The 24,138-nt window shown below is 40.0% G+C and overlaps 1 protein-coding gene across 1 annotated transcript in view; it reads left to right on the plus strand.

Moving 5' to 3' along the window:
* Positions 1-23,791, plus strand: part of LOC132374261 (phosphatase and actin regulator 1-like) — a 36,746-nt gene extending 12,955 nt beyond the window's left edge. Inside the window, exons 2-3 of the mRNA XM_059937769.1 lie at positions 22,008-22,154; positions 23,754-23,791. Of these exons, the coding sequence (XP_059793752.1) occupies positions 22,008-22,154; positions 23,754-23,791 (185 nt within the window). The remainder of the gene's footprint in view (positions 1-22,007; positions 22,155-23,753) is intronic.
* The last annotated feature ends 347 nt before the right edge of the window (positions 23,792-24,138 follow it).

The following is a 24,138-nucleotide window of genomic DNA, read 5'->3' on the forward strand; positions in this document are numbered from 1 at the left end:
TGATAAGGCATGGACATATTGAGTATAATATCTTAGGGGAGCTGTACACGGTACAGAATGAGAGGTAAATTGTCGATATCTAGACTGGCAAGAAAAAAAGACTAGAATAGTAGGCAGGAGCAAAGACATGTAAGACTCTGCATGCTTAATTAAGGAATTCCAAACCTGACACTGAATCCACTAGGGAATCTCATGCAGAGGAGGTCTGTTGTCAGATCTGTTTTTCATCGAGACCGTAAATACGGAGGACAGTTTGGAGGGAGGAAGATTAGAGGAAAAGAGAACCATTAGGAAGCTACTGCAGTAATCCCAGCAAGAAGTGTAGACAGTCGGAAAAGGGAATTGACAGAGTGAATCCAGCAGGAAAGAGGGGTCTTTGAAATATTAGGAAGGTTCTGTCCAGATTACCTGGCGGTAAGATGAATACACTGAGTGTGAGGAAGGGGGGTACAGGCCATGATCCCCAGATGTTTTACATGGACTCACTGGATGGATAATGAAGCTGTTCACTGAGAAAGAAGATAAAGGAGAGAGTAAAGATGGAGCGGGAGGGACTTCCCTGGCAGTCCATGGTTAATAAGACTCTGCTCTTCCACTGCAGAGGGCATGGGTTCCATTCCCGGTCGGGGAGCTAAGATCCCACATGCCGCATGGTGCAGCCAAAAAAAGATGGAAGGGGAATATAAATTGAATATAGAATATATTGAATTCGGACCCTATAAAATATCCAAACATAGATTACCAGCAGGGAGTAAGTTCTATAGATATAAAGCTTGGAAAAGTATTCAAAATATTCTATGTGCCTAGGTAATTCCTAAGATAATTTCACTAACATGTTTTACAACTGCCTCTGAATATGTGGTTCCTCTGGGCCTTTAATTTTCCTTTCCTATTTATTTGAAGGGAGATTATTTAAAGGAAACATTTATTTTCTAAATTAAAAGTTTTTCCTGTAAATACAATATTTTCTCCCTAGAACTAGTACTTAAAATTAATAGTCCATTTGAAATATTTACATGAACCAAATGTCTGAAGTTACCAATATTATTCAAATTCTGGCCTGTGTTTTCATAAGAAGAAAATTCCAGGTTAACTCTTATAAGAGCATCTAAAGAAAACAAGTTTAAAAAAAAGAAATCTCAGTGCAGCTCAATCACGTTGGAGAACTATAGGCTGTCACAGAATGTTGCAAAGGAAGAAAAAAAGAGATTCAGCTATAGCTGGTTAAAGATAGACCTTACTTTTCTTTTGAACCTACGCAGTAAGATCTGTTCCATTTAGTTGATTATGCACTATTTGGTGACTAAATTTGATAGGTGACAGGTGGAGAAAAAGTTACTTGGCTTAGTCCCAGTTTAATCCTTGTCTCTGGAAAGCAAGACCACACTTCACACATCATACTGGAAGGCTGATTTTTCCCATTAGCCCCATATCCTATGCTTGCTCAATAATCTGGACATGCACACGGAAGTTGCAAAAGGAAATGACAGTGAGAAGAAGACCCACATTTTCAGTGCCAGGGGCTTGGTATTTATTGTCTCATTTAGTCCTAGAATGGGAAATTTGTGACATACTTGCTATTATCCCCATTTTACAGATGAAGTAATCCATGTTTCCAATCATCAAGTAACTTCCCAAATTCACACAGCTATTAGGAATGGAGCCAGAATTATAATCCTGAACCTTGTGACTCTTCCTACTACATCTTGCCGTCCTGTAGGATACTGGTGTCCATGGCAATAGTAGGAAAGACTTCCATGAACAGAGATGCAAGGATGAGAAGAAGTTTATGTATCTCCACACATTCAAATGGTAGAATGTCTCAATGTTGTAAGATATAAGTGGGGCAACTGAGTCATTCTATGTAACTAGACCCTTAGATTCAGTTTCTTAAAGTGAATTTTTACCTTATTTACTTGGGAAACTGTCCGTAGGGGATGGTGAGATCTCTGTCCTCTAGGTTGAATTGCAGGAGTGGGTGATGAAGAGGGAAGCAAGTTGCCTACGTCCCCATGGGAGCTTCTTATTATACTCAGAACTCGTTTTTCCCTCTCACTATCAAGGTAGCACATAATAATTACAGAAAATTTAGAAAATATAGACGAACAACAAAACACACACACACAAACTCAACTAGCCCCATCATCTAAAAATAGATACTCTTTACAACCTTGTGAATATTCTTACATCCTTTTTACACACATGGGCACACACTCATGCACATACATATTTTTCAACCTAAATCAAGCTCCTCAGATTTATTACTTTTAGTTTACTCTGTCTTAATTTAAAATAAATGAATAATTTATATCTTGGGGTAGTTGATTCTAACTGACATAGAAAATAATTGGGACATGGTTTGGGAGAAAAGAGGAAAAGGTCAACCAACCCACGCATTGTTTTTGCCTAGAGGGTGACCTTGCCAGCTGGGTTGATGTCACTGGGTCTGTTCTGCTATTATTTACTAGACAGAGTCTCTGACTAATACCCTGTGATTTGATTGCTATCACTGGCACATCTGTACACACAACAGAATGCAAATTAAATAACTGCTGAATCTGTACTGGGCAGGCCTTCTTCTTAGATACATACATTTAGGAATTTTTGTATTTTCCCTTCTCCACCACCAAAAATATGCTTTTATTCTTATTATAGCCAAATATAGCACTTCGTTGCATTCCAATATCAAGTGCCATTTAACAGTGTAGTCCCTGTAGTAACAGAACATTAGAACCAGCAGTAACTTAATTCAACCGGCCCATTTTACAGGTGAAAAACTGAGGCTCAGGGAAGAAAAGAAAAGCAATAAAGTGTTTATGAAATACCTACCATATACTAGAAGCTATTCATATTTATTTCATTCAAAATCACAAAACCATGAGTTAGATATGACTGCCCCCAATTTATAGGAAACTAAAACTCAGCAGAATCACAGAACTCTGAAGAGGCAGAGCCAGGATTCAAACATGAATGCTGACTCAGCTTTCCCCTGCAACATCCTGCCTTCCTGGAAAGAGGTGATTTATCTAAAAGAGACAGCAAGAATGATGGCAGACCTGGAGATAGAACCTGGTCTCCTACTGTGTAGTCTGATGCCCGTATCTCTACATCCTGTTATTGTACATGAGGCTCAAATGGGATTCAAGCCCGTAGTCTTTGCCCCTAAGATCACTTTGCAAGTGACCAAGCCCAGCAGTTTGCCATACAAAGATATGTCCAAGTATTTGTCACCCTTTTGTTCACTGAACAAGAATTAGAAATATTAGAATCTTTAGATTTCAAACTATGTCATTAATTACAGCAACTATATTGAAAACTGACCAAGCAGAAAATACAAATAACTGAAAATAAAATAAATAAGGTTTAACATTACCTGTACTATTAAGCAAGACTGGAGAAGTGACTTGTGTATCTTAACCAGGCATGTTCAACAATAGAAAGCTGTTTAGGTTTATGTCCAACTCAATTCAACACACCAAGCCTGAAACACATTTTCTTTTTTGCATCTAGCATGTTTTAGCAGCCAGCCCCCAGCCACTCTGCACAGTATCTACTTTAAGAAGCTGAGAGCGAAGGAAGCAACGAACATTTGTTGCCCGCCTACCATTTGTCAGGCTCTGTGTTCGGTGTTTTACATTTATTATGTAATGTTTTATCCTCCCAAGGCCCAGTGAGAGAGTTTATTTTATTTCTAGTTTACATATAAGGAAACTAAAGCTTGGAGAGCTCACTAACTTTTTTCCAACATCTAATAAGCATTAAGCTTGGGAATTATGCCAAGGTTTAATTTCACAGTGACAGCTTTACTTGGAGCTGGCTAGGAATAATAGTTTTAAAATAATAAATGTTTATTGGGAATTTCCTTTGCTAAAGACTTTACATAGTTTACATGTTTGAATCCTCATAGCAACCCTAAGAAGTAGGTACTATGTAAGGCCCATCATATAGATGGAGAAGAGGTAAGTGACTTGCATGAAATCATTCAACTATGAAGTATGGAATTGGAGTACAAACTCAGGCAGGCTAACCTCAAAGCCTGTGTAGTTAACTTTTATTTCATATTGTCTGGAAGGAAAATAACATCCACATTATTTATATATTCATACAAAGGGAAAATTACAAAGTGCCACAGGTAGAGATAAAGTGGAAAATACCACCTTCTCACATTGGTGCTGGATTGGGGATGGGAATAAAAACATTTCAGCCATAAAAGATGGGCAGAGTTTAGACAGGCAGTGATTGGAGAGGAGAAAGAATAGAAAGGTTTTCCAGCGGAAACATTTGTACCGTCATTTGATAATGTTTTCTTAATTTTTGTTTGGATCTTCTGTCTTAGAACTTGCCAAATAATCCATCAAACTGGTTAAGATTTGGGTTTTGTGGTAGACATAGATGGCATCTAAGCATTCATATTGATGGTCTCAGTCTGTTGAGAACCCATGTGTATTACTTACCTGGTGCTGCATATCACATTACCCCGCAACTTAGTGGCTTAAAACAGCAACATTTATTATCTCACAGTTTCTATAGGTCAGAAATTCAAGAATGTCTTAGTTAAGCAGTTCTGGCTCAGAGTCTGGGTGGTTCACACTCAGGACGCTGGCTAGGGCTGCAGTCGTACAGAGGCTTAGCTGGGGCTTCCAAGGTGGCTCGTGCAAACGGCGCCTGACAGGAGACCTCAGTTTCTTGCCGCATGAGCCTCTTCATAGGCTTCTTGGGTGTCCCTGTGACATTGTAGCTGGCTTCTCCCAAGACCCAGAGAGAAAGCAAGGCAGAAGCTGCAATGCGTTTTATGATACACCATCACTTCCACCATATTCTAATGGTCACAGAGACCAACACTGATTGAATGTGGGATGGGACGACACAAGGGCGTGAATACCAAGTGTCGGGGATCACTGGGCACCATCTTGGGGGCTGGCCATCACAACATACGAGTTTTTATGGAAGCAGAAAAATCTCCAGAAACATAGAGAACAGGGTCTCCATCCTTGAACAGGTGTTGCTAATATATCTCATATCAGTTAAGTAGCTTTCAAATTAGGCACAATTTTACATAAACCAAAATAGTAGTCCTTCTGGGGGAGAAGCCACTATGCGTTGTTATGGTAGCTATCCAATAGTATTAAATAGTATTGCATTCATCTTTAGCCAGGCAGCAATTCAAGGAGAGCTAGGTGTTCAAGCCTTAAAAGAAGAGTCAGAACAAAGTCAATGTTAGACCCATATGGGTATAGGAAACAGGGTTGGCCTGAGTGCCCAGGCATGGAACCATCTCTTTGGGAAGCCACCACCTTTGGGGTATGACTGCACAAGTTGTGGCCTTCACGATTCCATAATTCTATTTCCATGGACTAGGACGTGAATGGTGCACAGCGACCCGAAGTTGCACAACACTGAAGACCCAAACTGGGGCCAGTAGGAGCACTGAGGAGCTGGGATGTTGGGGAGCAGTGGTAAAAACTAGGCAGCTATCCCCGCTCCTTTGTGGACCCCGCAAAATTAGCCAGATAGAAAAAGGAATCAACACCACAACTGTGTAGAATGGACAGCTCCCTTAATTACAAGTTTAAGCAGAGAGAACTAAGATGTACCGATAACAGTTCCTCAGATTCTTGGTTCTCTAGCAAAGCATGCATATGTATAGAAAAGAAAAAATATCTCAGCAGCTACATACTAAATTTAGTTATAATAAAAAGCACAAAAGCCCTTTTTGGTACATTTGTGTTAAACCTATTTAAGATATGCAGGTTACTGCTGCAATCTTGTTGGCTTCATAGTGTAGTTAATAACATTCATCTTCATTATTTGCATTTTGTATTTTCTACATGAATGATTTTCAGTAACATCACTCTAAATAATGACATCATACTGGGTTTAATTGCAAGGTGTAAAGGTTCTTATATTTCTAACTCATGTTAGATATGCAAATAGTAACATATATACTTCATCTATACAGCCCAGATTCTTCATGTGTTTGACAATACTATACCAGAATCCATTTTTTAACAAAAATTCAAACACCTCTAGCATAAATGCAGAATCAGTTACCCTTAAGATCAATACTGTATTTATCCGCAGCCTGGGGGATGCAAGACAATGATAATTTTTCAGAAAGATTTAAAGCAAGATGGGACATCATCTCTAACCCTTGGAAACTTTTGTCAATAGAAAGAAATAAACATGTTTTTACTAGTACTTTTAAACTTTTATTGGAAATAATTTAAAACTTATGGAAAAGTTGCAAAAATAAAATAGTGCAAAATACTTATGTACCGTTTACTCAGATTTGCCTGTTGATAACATTTGACTTCATTTGATTATCATTTGCTGTTTCGTCTCTAATGTCTCTTTATCTATCTATCGATAGATGGATCAATTGATCTATCCAGAGAGGAGTATAAAACTGTATATGTAAAGATAGGTAGAGAGAGAGAGAGAGAGAGAGAGAGAGAGAGGAAGGGAGAGACAGAGACAGAGAGGAACAAGAGAGGAAGAGAGAGAATATCTGTGTATTATAATAATGGTTTATCATTCATTGGTGAACTTAATTGTTTTTTGTGCTCAAACTGTCCCAATGCAAGACCTTCAAGCTGGCTCCTGTATTTTTGTGACATGCCTCCATTATTTGGGGGGAATGCTGCCTTGTTTCTGGCATAACAAGAAGTCCACTGTCAACATTCTTTCTTTATTCCTTGTATACATTTCCAATCTGGTTATTTTTCATTGGTTTTAATGCAGCACACAATGCTGGGAGCAGAATATCTAAAAGATTATGGTTGTAAGAGATAAGTACGATGATAGGCTAAAAATAAGGCTGAAACAGAAACAAAACTTATAGAATTTCAACACCGTGGAAGGTTGGTATTCACAAAGATGGCCCAAGACATTAAGAAATTATTTTAATTAATCAAGTCAAATTAAATTAAATTAATTGTTATTAGTAGTGTGGTTTTATAACTGTTTGGTACTTAAATGCAATAATTCTCAAATGCATTTTGTATCTTAATAAGCTGGAAGCTTTTTTCACTGTCAAAAAAGAGCTTGATAATTTATTTTTAAATTGATAATGGTTGATATCAAATAAGTATGATATTCCACATACTATTATTTTCACCAGGATGTATTTGTTTATAAGAATGATGTAACTATTTTATTCCCAAACGTGTAGCTGATGGTAGCTTGCAAATTTTTGTTAAAGTAAGCATAATTCTGTGAGCTGGAAGCTTTCTAAAATTTATTTTTAATGATATAAACTTATGTAGAATGATGTACACAAATATAAAATGTATAACTTGATGAACTTTTACAAAAGTAACCACCATTTCTAAAAGGTATAACCACCACCCAGATCAAGATATAGAATATTTCCAACATTCCACATGGTTCCTTTGTGCCCCTCCAAAACAATGTCTCTGTAATCAATCTTCTATCACTATATGTTAGCTTTGTTTTTTCTTGAACTTCATAAATGGAATATATACATATTCTTACAGTATATACTCTCTCAGGTCTGATATCATGACTATGAGATTCATCCGTGTTTTTTTTTTTTTTTTAAACAAGTTTATTTTCTTTTTTACATTTTATTTATTTATTTATTTATTTATTTATTTATTTATTTTTGGCTGTGTTGGGTCTTCGTTTCTGTGCGAGGGCTTTCTCTAGTTGCGGCGAGCGGGGGCCACTCTTCATCGCGGTGCGTGGGCCTCTCACTGTCGCGGCCTCTCTTGTTGCGGAGCACAGGCTCCAGACGCGCAGGCTCAGTAGTTGTGTCTCACGGGCCTAGTTGCTCCGCGGCATGCGGGATCTTCCCAGACCAGGGCTCGAACCCGTGTCCCCTGCATTGGCAGACAGATTCTCAACCACTGCACCACCAGGGAAGCCCCATGCTGTTGCTTATAGTGATAGTTTGTTCCTTTTCAATTTTATGTAGTATGACACTGTATGAAGATATTACATTTTTGTACATTTTCCTATTGATGGTCATTTGCTTTGTTTCCAGTTTGGGGACATTATGAATAAATCTGCTATGGACATTCTTGTCCATGTCCTAGGGTATATGTAAGTTTACCTATGTATAAACATAGGTATACCATGTGTATAAACAGTTTTCCAGAGTGATTTTACAACTCTACATTGCCACCAGCAATGTATGAGAGCTCCAATTCCTCCACATCTGAACCAAAACTTGGCACTGAAGGATTTTTAAGGTTTAGCCAGATAGGTGGATGTGTAGTGACATCTCATTGAGGTTTTTATTTGAATTTACCTTTAAGTAATGATGCTAGGCATCTTTTCTTATGCTTATTGGACATTTGGATATCATCTTTTTGTTCAGTGTCTATTCAAGTCTTTTGTCCATTTATTAGAAACTTGAGTTGAATTGTTCGTCTTTTCATTATTGACTTAGAAATTCTTTATATATTCTGGTTACAATTTCTTTGTCATATATAAAATTGAAAATATTTTCTCCCATTCTTTGGCTTGCCTTTCCACTCTCCTAGTGATGTTTTTATTTTAAAGAGTGTATGTTGTTGAATATATGAGCATACAGATTTTTGTAGTGTTCTCTTGTTATCCTTTTTTTTTTTTTTTAAACAAAGTGAAATCAGTTATACATATACATATGTTCCCATATCTCTTCCCTCTTGCATCTCCCTCCCTCCCACCCTCCCTATCCCACCCCTCTAGGTGGTCACAATCTTGTTATCCTTTTAATGGATATAGGACCTATAGTGATAATCCCTCTTTGATTCCTGATATTGGTGATTTGTATCTTCTCTATTTTTAACTTTGTTAGCCTTGCTAGAATTTAATCAATATTATTAGTTTTGTTTTTTTAATAATGAGCTTTTTTTTTTTTCTTTTAACATCTTTATTGGAGTATAACTGCTTTACAATGGTGTGTTAGTTTCTGCTTTATAACAAAGTGAATCAGTTATACATATACATATATCCCCATATCTCTTCCCTCTTGCGTCTCCCTCCCTTCCACTCTCCCTATCCCACCCCTCTAGGTGGTCACAAAGCACCCAGCTGATCTCCCAGTGCTATGCGGCTGCTTCCCACTAGGTATCTATTTTACATTTGGTAGTGTATATATGTCCATGCCACTCTCTCACTTTGTCCCATCTTACCCTTCCCCCTCCCCGTATCCTCAAGTCTGTTCTCCAGTAGGTCTGCGTCTTTATTCCCATCTTGCCCCTAGGTTTTTCATGACCTTTTTTTTTTTCTTTAGACTCCATATATATGTGTTAGCGTATGGTATTTCTTTTTCTCTTTCTTACTTACTTCACTCTGTATGACAGACTCTAGGTCCATCCACCTCACTACAAATAACTCAATTTTGTTTCTTTTTATGGCTGAGTAATATTCCATTGTATATATGTGCCACATCTTCTTTATCCATTAATCTGCTGATGGACACTTAGGTTGCTTGGCTATTGTAAATAGAGCTGCAATGAACATTGTGGTACATGACTCTTTTTGAACTATGGTTTTCTCAGGGTATATGCCCAGTAGTGGGATTGCTGGGTCATATGGTAGTTCTATTTTTAGTTTTTTAAGGAACCTCCATACTGTTCTCCATAGTGGATGTATCAATTTACATTCCCACCAACAGTGGAAGAGGGTTCCCTTTTCTCCACACCCTCTCCAGCATTTATTGTTTCTAGATTTTTTGATGATGGCCATTCGGACCGGAGTGAGATGATATCTTATTGCAGTTTTGATTTGCATTTCTCTAATGATAAAGGATGTTGAGCATTCTTTCATGTGTTTGTTGGCAATCTGTATATCTTCTTCGGAGAAATGTCTATTTAGGTCTTCTGCCCATTTTTGGATTGGGTTGTTTTTTTTTTTGATATTGAGCTGCATGAGTTGCTTGTAAATTTTGGAGATAATCCTTTGTCAGTTGCTTCATTTGCAAATATTTTCTCCCATTCTGAGGGTTGTCTTTTCATCTTGTTTATGTTTTCCTTTGCTGTGCAAAAGCTTTTAAGTTTCATTAGGTCCCATTTGTTTATTTTTGTTTTTATTTCCATTTCTCTAGGAGGTGGGTCAAAAAGGATCTTGCTGTGATTTATGTCATAGAGTGTTCTGCCTATGTCTTCCTCTAAGAGTTTTATAGTGTCTGGCCTTACATTTAGGTCTTTAATCCATTTTGAGTTTATTTTTGTGTATGGTATTAGGGAGTGTTCTAATTTCATTCTTTTACATGAATGTAAAATGTAGCACCACTTTCCCAGCACCACTTATTGAAGAGGCTGTCTTTTCTCCACTGTATATTCTTGCCTCCTTTATCAAAGATGAGGTGACCATATGTGCGTGGGTTTATCTCTGGGCTTTCTATCCTGTTCCATTGATCTATATTTCTGTTTTTGTGCCAGGACCATACTGCCTGGATTACTGTAGCTTTGTAGTATAGTCTGAAGTCAGGGAGCCTGATTCCTCCAGCTCCATTTTTCTTTCTCAAGGTTGCTTTGGCTATTTGGGGTCTTTTGCATTTCCATACAGATTGTGAAGTTTTTTGTTCTAGTTCTGTCAAAAATGCCAGTGGTAGTTTGATAGGGATGGCATTGAATCTGTAGATTGCTTTGGGTAGTAGAGTCATTTTCACAATGTTGATTCTTCCAATCCAAGAACATGGTATATCTCTCCATCTATTTGTATCCTCTTTAATTTCTTTCATCAGTGTCCTATAATTTTCTGCATACAGGTCTTTTGTCTCCTTAGGTAGGTTTATTCCTAGATATTTTATTCTTTCTGTTGCAATGGTAAACGGGAGTGTTTTCTTAATTTCACTTTCAGATTTTTCATCAGTAGTATATAGGAATGCAAGAGATTTCTGTGCATTAATTTTGTATCCTGCTACTTTACCAAATTCATTGATTAGCTCTAGGAGTTTTCTGGTAGCATCTTTAGGATTCTCTGTGTATAGTATCATGTCATCTGCAAACAGTGACAGCTTTACTTCTTCTTTTCCGATTTAGATTCCTTTTATTTCTTTTTCTTCTCTGATTGCTGTGACTAACACTTCCAAAACTATGTTGAATAATAGTGGTGAGAGTGGGCAACCTTGTCTTGTTCCTGATCTTAGTGGAAATGGTTTCAGTTTTTCACCATTGAGGACAGTGTTGGCTGTGGGTTTGTCATATATGGCCTTTATTATGTTGAGGAAAGTTCCCTCTCTGCCTACTTTCTGGAGGGTTTTTATCATAAATGGGTGTTGAATTTTGTCGAAAGCTTTCTCTGCATCTATTGAGATGATCATATCGTTTTTCTCCTTCAATTTGTTAATATGGTGTATCACATTGATTGATTTGCGTATATTGAAGAATCCTTGCATTCCTGGGATAAACCCCACTTGATCATGGTGTATGAGCCTTTTAATGTGCTGTTGGATTCTGTTTGCTAGTATTTTGTTGAGGATTTTTGCATCTATGTTCATCAGTGATATTGGCCTGTAGTTTTCTTTCTTTGTGACATCTTTGTCTGGTTTTGGTATCAGGGTGATGGTGGCCTCATAGAATGAGTTTGGGAGTGTTCTTCCCTCTGCTATATTTTGGAAGAGTTTGAGAAGAATGGGTGTTAGCTCTTCTCTAAATGTTTGATAGAATTCACCTGTGAAACCATCTGGTCCTGGGCTTTTGTTCGTTGGAAGATTTTTAATCACAGTTACAATTTCAGTGCTTGTGATTGGTCTGTTCATATTTTCTATTTCTTCCTGGTTCAGTGTCGGAAGGTTGTGCATTTCTAAGAATTTGTCCATTTCTTCCAGGGTGTCCATTTTATTGGCATATTGTTGCTTGTAGTAATCTCTCATGATCCTTTGTATTTCTGCAGTGTCAGTTGTTACTTCTCTTTTTTCATTTCTAATTCTGTTGATTTGACTCTTCTCCCTTTTTTTCTTGATGAGTCTGGCTAATGGTTTATCAATTTTGTTTATCTTCTCAAAGAACCAGCTTTTAGTTTTGTTGCTCTTTGCTATCGTTTCCTTCATTTCTTCTTCATTTATTTCTGATCTGATCTTTATGATTTCTTTTCTTCCGCTAACTTTGGGGTTTTTTCTCCTTCTTTCTCTAATTGCTTTAGGTGTAAGGTTAGGTTGTTTATTTGAGATGTTTCTTGTTTCTTGAGGTAGGATTGTATTGCTATAAACTTCCCTCTTAGAACTGCTTTTGCTGCATCCCATAGGTTTTGGGCTGTCGTGTTTTCATTGTCACTTGTTTCTAGGTATTTTTTGATTTCCTCTTTGATTTCTTCAGTGATCTCTTGGTTATTAAGTAGTGTATTGTTTAGCCTCCATGTGTTTGTATTTTTTACAGATTTTTTCCTGTAATTGATATCTAGTCTCATAGCGTTGTGGTCGGAAAAGATACTTGATACGATTTCAATTTTCTTAAATTTACCACTTAAACAAATGCACCAATGATAACAAGCACTGAAAACTATACTAAAAAAAATCATGGACAGACTGAACCCTAGGACAAATGGTAAAAGCAAAGCTATACAGACAAAATCATACATGGAAGCATATGCATACACACTCACAGAAAGAGAAAAAGGGAAAAAAAATATATATATATCCTTGCTCCCAAAGTCCACCTCCTCAATTTTGGATGATTCATTGTCTATTCAGGTATTCCACAGATGCAGGTACATCAAGTTGATTGTGGAGATTTAATCCTCTGCTCCTGAGCCTGCTGGGAGAAATTTCCCTTTCTCTTCTTTGTTCGCCCAGTTCCCAGGGTTCAGCTTTGGATGTGGCCCCGCCTCTGCATGTCGGTCACCTGAGGGCATCTGTTCTTCGCTCACACAGGACGGGGTTAAAGGAGCAGCTGCTTCGGGGGCTCTGGCTCACTCAGGCCGGGGGGAGGGAGGGGTACGGAGGCGGGGCGAGCCTGCGGTGGCAGAGGCCGGCGTGACGTTGCACCAGCCTGAGGCGCGCCGTGTGTTCTCCCCGGGGAGGTTGTCCCTGGATCACGGGACCCTGGCAGTGGCGGCTGCACAGGCTCCCGGGAGGGGCGGTGTGGAGAGTGACCTGTGCTCGCACACAGGCTTCTTGGTGGCGGCAGCAGCAGCCTTAGCGTCTCATGCCCGTCTCTGGGGTCCGTGCTGATCGCCGCGGCTCGCGCCCGTCTCTGGAGCTCGTTTAGGCGGCGCTCTGAATCCCCTCTCCTCGCGCACCAGGAAACAAAGAGGCAAGAAAAAGTCTCTTGCCTGTTCGGCAGCTGCAGACTTTTTCCCGGACTCCCTCCCGGCTAGCTGTGGTGCACTAGCCCCTTCAGGCTGTGTTCACGCCGCCAACCCCAGTCCTCTCCCTGCGATCCGACCTCCGAAGCCTAAGCCTCAGCTCCCAGCCCTGCCCGCCCCGGCGGGGGAGCAGACAAGCCTCTTGGGCTGGTGAGTGCTGCTCGGCGCCGAGCCTCTGTGCGGGAATCTCGCCGCTTTGCCCTCCGCACCCCTGTGGCTGTGCTCTCCTCCGTGGCTCCGAAGCTTCCCCCCTCCGCCACCCGCAGTCTCTGCCCGCAAAGGGGCTCCTAGTGTGTGGAAACCTTTCCTCCTTCACGGCTCCCTCCCACTGGTGCAGGTCCCGTCCCTATTCTTTTGTCTCTGTTTATTCTTTTTTCTTTTGCCCTCCCCAGGTACGTGGGGAGTTTCTTGCCTTTTGGGAGGTCTGAGGTCTTCTGCCAGCGTTCAGTAGGTGTTCTGTAGGAGTTGTTCCACATGTAGATGTGTTTCTGATGTATTTGTGGGGAGGAAGGTGATCTCCATGTCTTACTCTTCTGCCATCTTGAAGCTCCTCAATAATGAGCTTTTCGTTTTATTTATTTTTCTGTTTTCTTTATGTTTTCAATTTCATTGACTTCTGCTTTTATCTTTATTAGTTGCTTCCTTCTCCTTGCTTTGGATTATTTTTCCCTTCTTTTTCTAAGTTCCTGAGTTAGGAAATTAGATAATTGATTTGAGACCTTTACTCTTCTCTAATATAAATGCTTAGAACTATAAACTACCCTGTTAACACTGTTTTAGCTGCATCCCACATATTTTGGTATGTTGCATTTTTAATTGTCTAGTGATGAAAAGAAGTTTTTAATTTTGATGGCACCAAAATACCTATTTATCCTTTTATGGTTAGTGCTTTTTATGTCCTGTTTAAAAATCTTTGTTGATGTGACAAAATATTTTTCTCCTAAAAATTTTTCTTCTAGAAACTTTATTGTTTACCTCTCACATTTAGGTCCATGATCCGTTTGGAATTGAATTTTGTGTATGCTGTGACGTAGGGATCAAAGTTTATTTTCTTCCACTCTATGTATATTCAAGTGATTGAGCATTATTTATTGAAAAGTCCATCTTTTCCCCCACAGTACTGCAGTGGGATTCTTGTCATAGTCAGGTGACTATTTATATATTGGCCTAGTTTTAGATTCTCTTCCATTGGCCCATTTACAGTAGTCCACCCTTATCTGTGGGGGATATATTCCAAGCCTCCCAGTGGATGCCTGAAACCTTGGATAGTACTGAACCCTATATATACTGTTTTTTTCCTATATATTCATACCTATATTAAAGTTTAATTTATAAATTAGGCACAGTAAGAGATTAAAAACATTAACTAATAATAAAAGAGAGCAATTATAACAATAGACTAATAAAATTTATGTGAATGTGATCTATCTCTCTGTATTTCAAAATATCTTATTGTACAAATTTAATGCCTCTTCCATCTTAACTAAGCATTTATCACACACTATGGCTGGAACTTATTCAGTCTGAGGTAAAACAGCAAAATTGTTTTTTCCTTCTTCACAATTTAAAGGATGGAAGATTTGTTCTTTCTGTCAATCTTAGCAACCTCAGCATATAATCTTTTTCCTTCCTTATTAAGTCAGGAACATTCACCTTTTCACTTAAAGGAAGCACTTTATGGCTCCTCTTTGGCAGATCCAAATTGCCAGCAACACTACTCTTGCATTTTGGGGCCATTATTAAGTAAAATAGGGGTTACCTGAACACAAGCACTGCAATGCTGCAACAGTAGATCTGATAACTGAGGTGGCTACTAAGTGACTAAGATTGGGATATGCTGGACAAAGGGATGTTTCACATCCTGGCCTGGACAGAATGGGAGGGCACAAGATTTCATCATGCTACTCAGAACAGCATGCGATTTAAAACTTATGAAGTGTTTATTTCTGGAATTTTTCATTTAATATTTTCAGCCTGCAATTGGCCACAGTTAACTAAAACCCAGAAAGCAAAACCACAGATAAGGGGGAACTACTGTATCTTACTTTGTTTTTGAATTCTATACCTTTATAATGTCTTGGTATCTTCTACTATAAATAGTCCAGTTATTTTTTAATTTGTCAAGATTGTCCTGACTAGTCTTGGCCCTTTGCATTTTCATATATATTTTAAAATCAGCTTGTCAAATTGAAAGGAAAAAAAAAAGCTGGGATTTTGATTGGCGTTTCATTGAATCTATAGATCAATTTGAAGAGACTGATGCCTTAACAGTAGTGGGCCTTTCAATCCGTGAGCATGAGCATGGTATATTCACCCCACTCCCCATTTACTTAGGTTGTGTTAATTTCCTTTAGGAATTTTTTTGTAGGTTTTCATGTAGAAGTCTTGCTCACCAACTGTTAGATTTATTCATAGATATTTGATGGTTTTGATGCTATTGCAAATGGTCCTTTTTAAATTACATGTTCTATTTTGCTAGTATATAGAAACAAATCATTATTTTATACTGCTATTATATCCAGTGATGCTGTAAAATTCACTTATTATTTATAATAGTCCAGATCCTTATGGATTATGTACATATACAATTATAACATATATGTCTAATCACAATTTTATTGTATTTTTGCTTTCCAGTTATTATACCTTTTTAATTTCTTTTACTTACTTTATTGCCCTGGCCAAGACGTCCAGTATAATATTGAACACAAGTGATGTGAGTGGACATAGTTAAGAATATTTTGAAAATCTAGGTACCCCGGTCTCATCCCCTCAAAATTCCATAGATCCACGTTGGGAGCCTGGAAAATGTACATTTTAACAAGTATTCCAAGTGATATTGATGCAGAGGTGTCCTAGAAGCACACTTTGAGTAACATTTTTAAAGGATAAGCTTCTCTCACCTGAAGAGTTAGTCAGGATGAAATATTACACTCTTCTTTCTTCCTCCCCTCCCCATCTCCATCCTCTTCCATGCCGGTGATAGATTTATAAAATGTTATTTTTTGAGCCCCTTATTGTGCTGCTTCTCTTTTTCTGACTCGCTCTGGATATAACATGCATATAAGTGTCTTTAGTGTTAAAATATTGACTGGCTTTAGGGGAAAAAAAAAACCAGAAAAAACCAAAAACGGCCCTTATCCTGAGTCAGCAATCACATTCAAAAAGAGCAATCTTAAAAACAAAAACAAAAAACAAACAAACAGAAAAACCCACTGTATTTGGAAGTTGTTGAGGTCATGGTTGAATTCAATCCTTTCTATATACACACTCACATCCACACATCCACACACACAGGCAAACCACCAACAATCATATGGGTGTTGCCACCTGATGCAAACAGTATGAGGAAAAAGAAACAGATTCTAAAGGATGTATAGTTACATAAAACAGAGTTGTATGATATGAAATCACTTGAGAGAAGTATGGATACCATGTGGTTTCCTAAATATGATTGGTTACAAATCAAAGGAACAATGTATTTTCTTAGAGTAAGAGACAAAATATGCCATGGATATTTATGGAAAGAAGTAGAGATACAAGAATAGCTGTAAATACTTATAGAGTATCAGAGTTCGGTAGGGCCTTAAGGTCATGTTGTCTGATGCTTGCATTTTTTTCCTTCCAGTTTTATTGAGATATATACAGCACTGTATAAGTTTAAGGTGCACAGCATAATGATTTGACTTATATACATCATGAAATGATGACCACAATAAGTTTAGTGAACATCCATCCTCTCATATAGATACAAAATAAAAGAAATATATTTTACCTTGTGATGAGAACTCTTAGCACTTACTTCTTAACAACTTTCATATATGAGATACAGCAGTGTTAATTATATTTATCCTGTTGTATATTACATCCCTAGTACTTATTTATCTTATAACCTGAAGTGTGTACCATTTGACCACCTTCATCCAGTTCCCCCTCCCACTCCCACCTCTGGTAATCACAAATCTGATCTCTTTTTCTATGAGTTCATTTGTTTGTTTATTTTTGAAGTATAATTAACCTACAACACTATGTTAGTTCCTGGTGCATGACATAGTGATTCCATATTTCTATACATTTCAAATTGGTCACCACTGATAAGTCTAGTTACAATATGTCACCATACAAAGATACTACATAGTTACTTACTATATTCCCCACAATGTACATATCTTACCCATGATTCATTTATTTTGTGACTGGAAGTTATACCTCTTAATCTCCCTCACCCATTTCTCTCACTCCCCAACCCCTTCTCCCAGCAACCACCTGTCTGTTCTCAGCATCTACAACTCCACTTCCATTTTGTTATGTCTGTTCATTTGTTCTGCATATAAATGTGATCACATGGTATCTGTCTTTCTCCATCCCGTCCAGGTCCATCCATGTTGTCACAAATGGCAAGACCTCATTCTTTTTTATGGTTGAGTAATATTCCACTGAATATATATACCACATTTTCTCTATCCATTCATCCACTGATGGGCACCCAGGTTGTTTCCACATCCTTGACACTGTAAACAGTGCTGCAATGAACATAGAGTTGGACATATCTCCTCAGATCCACATTTTTGTTTTCTTTGGACAAATACCCAGGAGTAGAATTGCTGTATTGCATGGTAGTTCTATTTCCAACTTTCTGAGGAGCCTCCACACTGTTTTCCACATCCTTGACAACACCTGCTATTTGTTGTCTCCCCAATAAAAGCCATTCTGACAGGCATGAAGTGACATCCCACTGTGGTTTCAACTTGCATTTCCCTAATGATTGGTGATATTGAGCATCTTTTTATGGACCTGCTGGACATTTGTATGTCTTCTTTGGAAAAATGTCTATTTTACATCCTCTGCTCATTTTTTAATCGAGTTGATTATTTTTTTATGTTGAGTTGTATGAGTGCTTTGTATATTTGGGATATTAACTCTTTATCAGATATATCATTTGCAAATATCTTCTCCCATTCAGTAGGCAGCCTTTTCATTTTGTTGATAGTTTCCTTCACTGTGCAAAAGCTTTTTAGTTTGGTGCTGTCCCATATGTTTATTTTTGCTTTTGTTCCCCTTGCCTCAGGAGACATATCAAAAAAATATTGCTAAGACTGTTGTCAATGGGCATACTTCCTATGTTTTCTTCTAGGAGTTTTATGGTTTCAGGTCTTACGTTTAGGTCTTTAATCCATTTGGAGTTTTTTGGGTTTTGTTTTTTGTTTTTGTTTTTGTATATGGTGTGAGAAAGTAGTCCAGTTTGATTCTTTTGCAGGTAGCTGTCCAGTTTTCCCAACACCACTGATTAAAGAGGCTGTCTTTTCCCCATTGTGTATTCTTGCCTCTTTTGTCATGGATTCATTGACTGTGTAAGCGTGGGTTCATTTCTGGGTGCTCTATTCTGTTCCTACAACCTATGTGTCTGCTTTTGTGCCAGAGGACATTTGCACTTCTCTAGCTGAGGGGACAGGGTGACTTACCCAGTGGTACTTGGTGAGGTAGTGGTAGGACTGGGAACAGCCTCCAGCAGCCCTGATTCCCACCCCAGGGCTCTTTCCCTGATGTTACTTAGTCTGATATTTTATGACAAGAGGTCATATATATGAAAAGAATCCAAGAATAAAGAATGTGGAAACATTGGGACAAGCCCACAAGAGTAAAAACTTCATAAAGGAGTGAATCCTTCATACAGGATAAGAGTGAGATACATGATCTGGGATTGACTTTGTAGGGGAATTATAAAAAACTAAGAAATATGGGAGAGAAAAAAAGAGGCAAAGTGAAAAGATAATGGGAAAACATAGATGAGACAAAGAAGACAGTAAATTATGGAAGCCAAAAAAATGGAAGGTAATAGTCAGAAATGAAAATATCATAAAATAATTCAAGAACACGGGGATAGATGTAGTATTTTTATGTCTCTTTTGAAAAAATATATCTAGAATTATTTCAATAGCAATAGTCCATATGAAAGAGATAATATGAAAGTACATTTAAACTCTTTTGAAGAAAGGTAAACCTAAAATTGTAGCATTATTAGTTCCTAATCCTCTAAAATGTTGAATGAATAAGAAACAGAAATTCAAATATTTACTTCTCTTTATGAAGAACCATTATTATGTAATATCAAAGAAACATAGAGAAAGCTAAGACTAGGTATTCCTTCAGATGACTTTATTGTTTTTTTTAAAGACATGGGTGATGAATGAAAATACAAGGGGTTGGGGAATCCCAAACAATTTGAACAATCAAATAGCACTGCATTAATTCAAAGAGAGGTATAGTTTATACAATATTCAGAACTGTTTGAGTTTATTTCCTTACTTTTGCACGTCCTTTAGAGCTTGCACCTAAATGTTAAAATCACATTGGTTTGCAGCCTGATTAATCATCGAAAAGCATTAACCTTCATGGTTCATTTGACAAGCCAAGTACCCCTGTTGTTCCTCCTGGGATAGGAGGCATCCATTTTTAATCTATGTTTAACAGAGATAAATGGGAAATAAGGAGGCAAATATCATAGAAAATGAATTTAAAATTTGGATAGTCAACCAAATATATATACTTCGCAAATCAATATACTGGTTAAAGACAGGATTTGAAGTCAGGCATGGATTTGGTCCCCAATTTAGCTACTCATTTACTCATTAGTTACATAACCCTCCTTCACTCCTTTTTTCCTATTCTCTCCTTCCTTGTTCCCTTGCTTTCTCCCTCTCCTCTCTTTTTTTATTAAAAGAATATCTATTGAGCATTTACTATGTACTGGATTCATGCCACAGACTAGTGGGCCAGTTATCTCACATTCCTGAGGGAGAACATGGAAAGTTTATGGGGGAGAAATTCGTGGTGTACAAAAGAAGGAAAGGTACAGATGCAGAAATAAGTCAGGCTTGTTTGGACAACTCTGAACAGACGGTAGGGAAATAATGAGAGATGAATTTGGAAAGCCAGATGGAAATCAGGTCATAAAGGGCCCTGAATGCCAGGATATGCATTTTCAAATTAACACGCAGGGAAACGGCTATTAGAAATCTAGCGGTTAGGAAGTTAAGTCTAGTACAGGGAGGCCAAAGGAGGAGATTATTTCAAGAAGGACAGATTACTCAAGAAAGAAATGGATTTAACTGTTGAAAGGATGTTGATGACCTTTAAAGTAACTTTGTCTGAGTGGTGGGGATAAAAAGTAGTGGTAGGGATGCAAGGAGGGGATTAAGAGTGAAAAAATGCAGCCTGTGGGGCCAAGAGTTCCACAGGAAGGGTAAACAGAATGGGAGAGAAATAGCATGGTAGAGATTGAGGAAGCAGCAAGGATAGGGCAGATGGAGATTTACTACCTATGTGTGAAGTAAGAGACCAGTGTAAAGAGACTGAAGATTCTAGGGCCGGCGCAAGGACACAGGGTGAGAATTAGAAATGACAGGTGAAATGGAGAGGGAAGTCTTGCAGAGCTGAAGCAGCACTTCATCCTCTGAGACTGAAGGGCATGAATTGACACTGAGATTTCCTTTGTAGCAGGGAGGGAATCAAGGTAACATTTATCTGTGTACTCCAGGTGGGCTCTTATTAGAAAGAAATGTGGCAACATCAGGGCACAAAAAGACGTGACTGAAGCTGCCATCAAAGAGTTGAGCCCATCAGTAGGTTCAGTAGGAGAAGCAAAGCATTCTGACTCATACTCCAGAAACCTTTCTCGGTTTGTCTGCTGTATAACATGGGAAGGTTGCAGTGCAAACATTCAAAGAAATGTAAGGTGCCCTTGATCTTCACCCTCTCCTTCAGAAACAATGGTAGAGAGTTATAGAGATTACAGGTCCAATCCAAAGACTATTTTCATGCTCTAGATCGCCAAATAAAAAGTTGAATGGGTACTTGCGTAGAGATAAACATATCCTAGAAACCCGTGGTGGTAAGAAAGCCACTCGATTCTGCATGAATATGTCTAGTCTACATTCAGAATATCAACTCTAGAAACTTTACTGCCAAACTGCCCCCAAAGTTATGTACACTTTCCCTCTGTCCTCCACCTCTAGGGCTCAACGGGGACCTGCAAGAGAGCTTCCAGGGAGTCCAGATCTGGTTCCACCTCTGTTTGAGCTCCAGGCTGGGGAAGAGGGAGCAGAGGGGTACTGGATATAGCGTGCTCTCTTCCATGACCAGCTGGGCCTAGGCTTGCACCCCAGGAATAATAACTCCCGCAAGGAAAGCTGAAGCTGGGCTATCTGGTCGGGCATCCTCAGCCCAGAGAACCCTGGGGGTTAAGGAGGCCCTCGTGTGCACTTGAAAAGCAAGCGGAGTAGGTGCACTTGGCGGGAGAGGGCACAGTGCTGACCGGGCGTCCTTGCTTTGGAGTCTTCCGTTTCGCATTAGCTTACCTGTGCCAAGAGCTGAAAACCGGGGCTGCGGGCAGGAGGCGGGGTGTCCGTCCGGGGCCCTGACCCGCTGGCCCTGCGGCCGAGTGGAATTAGGGGGAGCCCTGAGCGCAAGCCGGGGCTAGGCTGAGCCCCGCTCCCGTCCACAAATCCTTAACGGGTTTTCTTTCTCTCCCCTCACCCTTTTCTCTCCTTTGCTCTCTTTCTTTCTCTCTCCCTCTTCTTTCCTTTCCCCTCTCTCTCCCCCCTCCCTCCCCGTCCCCTTTCCCTTCCTCTCCCATCCCCCTGTGCCCTCCCCCTTGCCCTGTGGGTGAGCCTCTTCCTTGCCCCTCCTCCCCTTTTGCCGCCTCCCTCCCTCCCTCCCTCCCTCCCTCTCCGTCTCCTTCTCCCTCTCAGCTCGCCGGGCGACCCTGCTCCTGCCTCCCACGTTAATGGCGGCATCTTCGGAGGACGATATCGACCGGCGGCCCATCAGAAGAGTCCGCTCCAAGAGCGACACGCCGTACCTCGCGGAGGCCAGGATCTCCTTCAACCTGGGGGCAGGTGAGGACGAAGCTCTCGCCTTGCTCTCTCCGCCACCCCGCTTCCTTCCCTCCTCCCCGGCTGGCTCAGCCCCCAGCCCCTCCTTTGGTCTCCCCCTCCCGGCCGTGCCCTCCCCTCCGCCCCGCTTCCTACCCAGCCGGGTCCCTGGCGCTCGCTCGCTCGCTCCCTTTGTGTGCCGAGTAAGGAGGGGTGTGTGTGTGTGTGTGTGTGTGTGCGCGCGTGTGTGTGTGTTGAGCAGGTGGGGGAGGGTCGTGCGTGGAGCCCTGCCTCCGCCGGGGAGGCGCACGCGGGCTTTCCCCTTCCTCGAAGAGAAGGATGTGTTGTCACCGGTAACAATGATCGTAGGCGTAGCCGAGAGCTGGGTCGGGGTACTACCCCGGCTGTGGGGCAGAGGGTTTGGCGAGGCTCCGCTGGTGTGGTTTGCTGGTGGGGCTACTGCAGGGTGGAACTTGTTGGTGACATTCAGACTCTGGTGATTTTGCCGGGTTGATGCGCCTGCTGCGGTTTTGGAGCGAGGAGGGGCGGGGCGGGGTTCACAGCTGGGAACAGGACCAAGCACTTGGCAAGCAACCGTAGTGATGATAATAATAATATGGTCTATAGGATGCATATGGGCTGATGATAGATAGCTGTCCCTGGAACTGGTGCCCAAAGGGCCCAGATGGAATTAAGTGAAAAGGGTAACTGATGTGGAGGAGGGAGAGAAAGAAGGGGGAAGGAGAAGAGAGGAAGATAGAGGAAGGAAGGGAAGGAGAGAGGGCCAGAGAGAGGGAGGAAGGAAAAGGAAAGGAGGGAGAAAGAAAGAAGGAAGAAATGAACCACAGAGAAGACTAAGGGATTCAGGGAGTCAAACAGACCTGTCAGGGTTACCTGAAAGGAAGCACCCAGTGTCCGCTGTCTCCACTCTGCTGCAGATTCACAGGCAGACCTCACCTCCTGTTACTAGTAGATGGTCACTATCACCCAGAGGAAGTGGTTCGCCACTTACTTCACGGGGCTGCCTTTTCTGAAAGACTGCTAAGTCTCTCCCTCCAAGCTTGTGTCTCTTCCTTTCTAGAATCCCTTGGTATTCTAGCAACTCCAGTGCAAAAAGAGTGAGGGCATTTCCTGAAGATCCTCCTTCAAAATAAGTTTAAAAAGAACATGATATCAATACCTTTTTCTTTAGGAAACTCAACCCCTGAAAATGGAACTAAATCAAACAAAGTGTGTGTGTGTGTGTGTGTGTGTGTGTGTGTGCTGGAACAAAGAGAAACTTCAGATAATGACTATTTTACACATTATTGAGAAGTTTGAACAAAAGAGAAAACTCTGCATAAAGAAACAAGATGTGTTGGCTAAGGAACCATATTTTATGACCGATGGGATGGTAACTGAATGTGCCAAGGTAGCCAAGTTCTTTGGAGTGTAATTTTCCTGTCTTGGTGATTTTGATTTTTTTAACCCTGTGTTTTCTCGTCACCCCTGAAATGTTTGCCTCTGGATTTGGCACTGGGGAAAGAGGACTTTATTGGAGGAGGCTGTGACAGTTTTTGTGGCATGCTGTAGTAGTCTATGGTCTCCGTTTGGAACTATTAATCCTTCACTTGTATGTTCCAGGTTCAGAATATGATGTGAGGGGTCTTGGAAAGGACTGAGAAGAGTCCCTTTTAGGATCGAGATTGTTTTCTGACCCAGAGAAATTAAGAATTATTCCTTTGCTATCAAACTCTGGTATATTCCCTTGGGGTCTTTGGCTTAGCAGAGAAGGAAAGGGGCTAAAGAGGCAGTTAATAAGGTTGTTTACCTACTACTGGTGCTTTTACAACAAAATAATAAAATAAAGCACTAAAAAAGAGTTGCAAGTTTCTGCTACTGCTGAGTTGGGCTGAACCATTTTGCCACCAGATTAAAGCCAGTGACTTGCAGTCTTTTATCCTGCTTAAATTGCTCTGGAGGCCAATGAAAAGATTGGACTTTTCAGACAAGACTTGTCTCCCTTCCA

The sequence above is a fragment of the Balaenoptera ricei genome, chromosome 11 (genome assembly GCF_028023285.1).
Source record: "Balaenoptera ricei isolate mBalRic1 chromosome 11, mBalRic1.hap2, whole genome shotgun sequence".
NCBI lineage: Eukaryota > Metazoa > Chordata > Mammalia > Artiodactyla > Balaenopteridae > Balaenoptera > Balaenoptera ricei.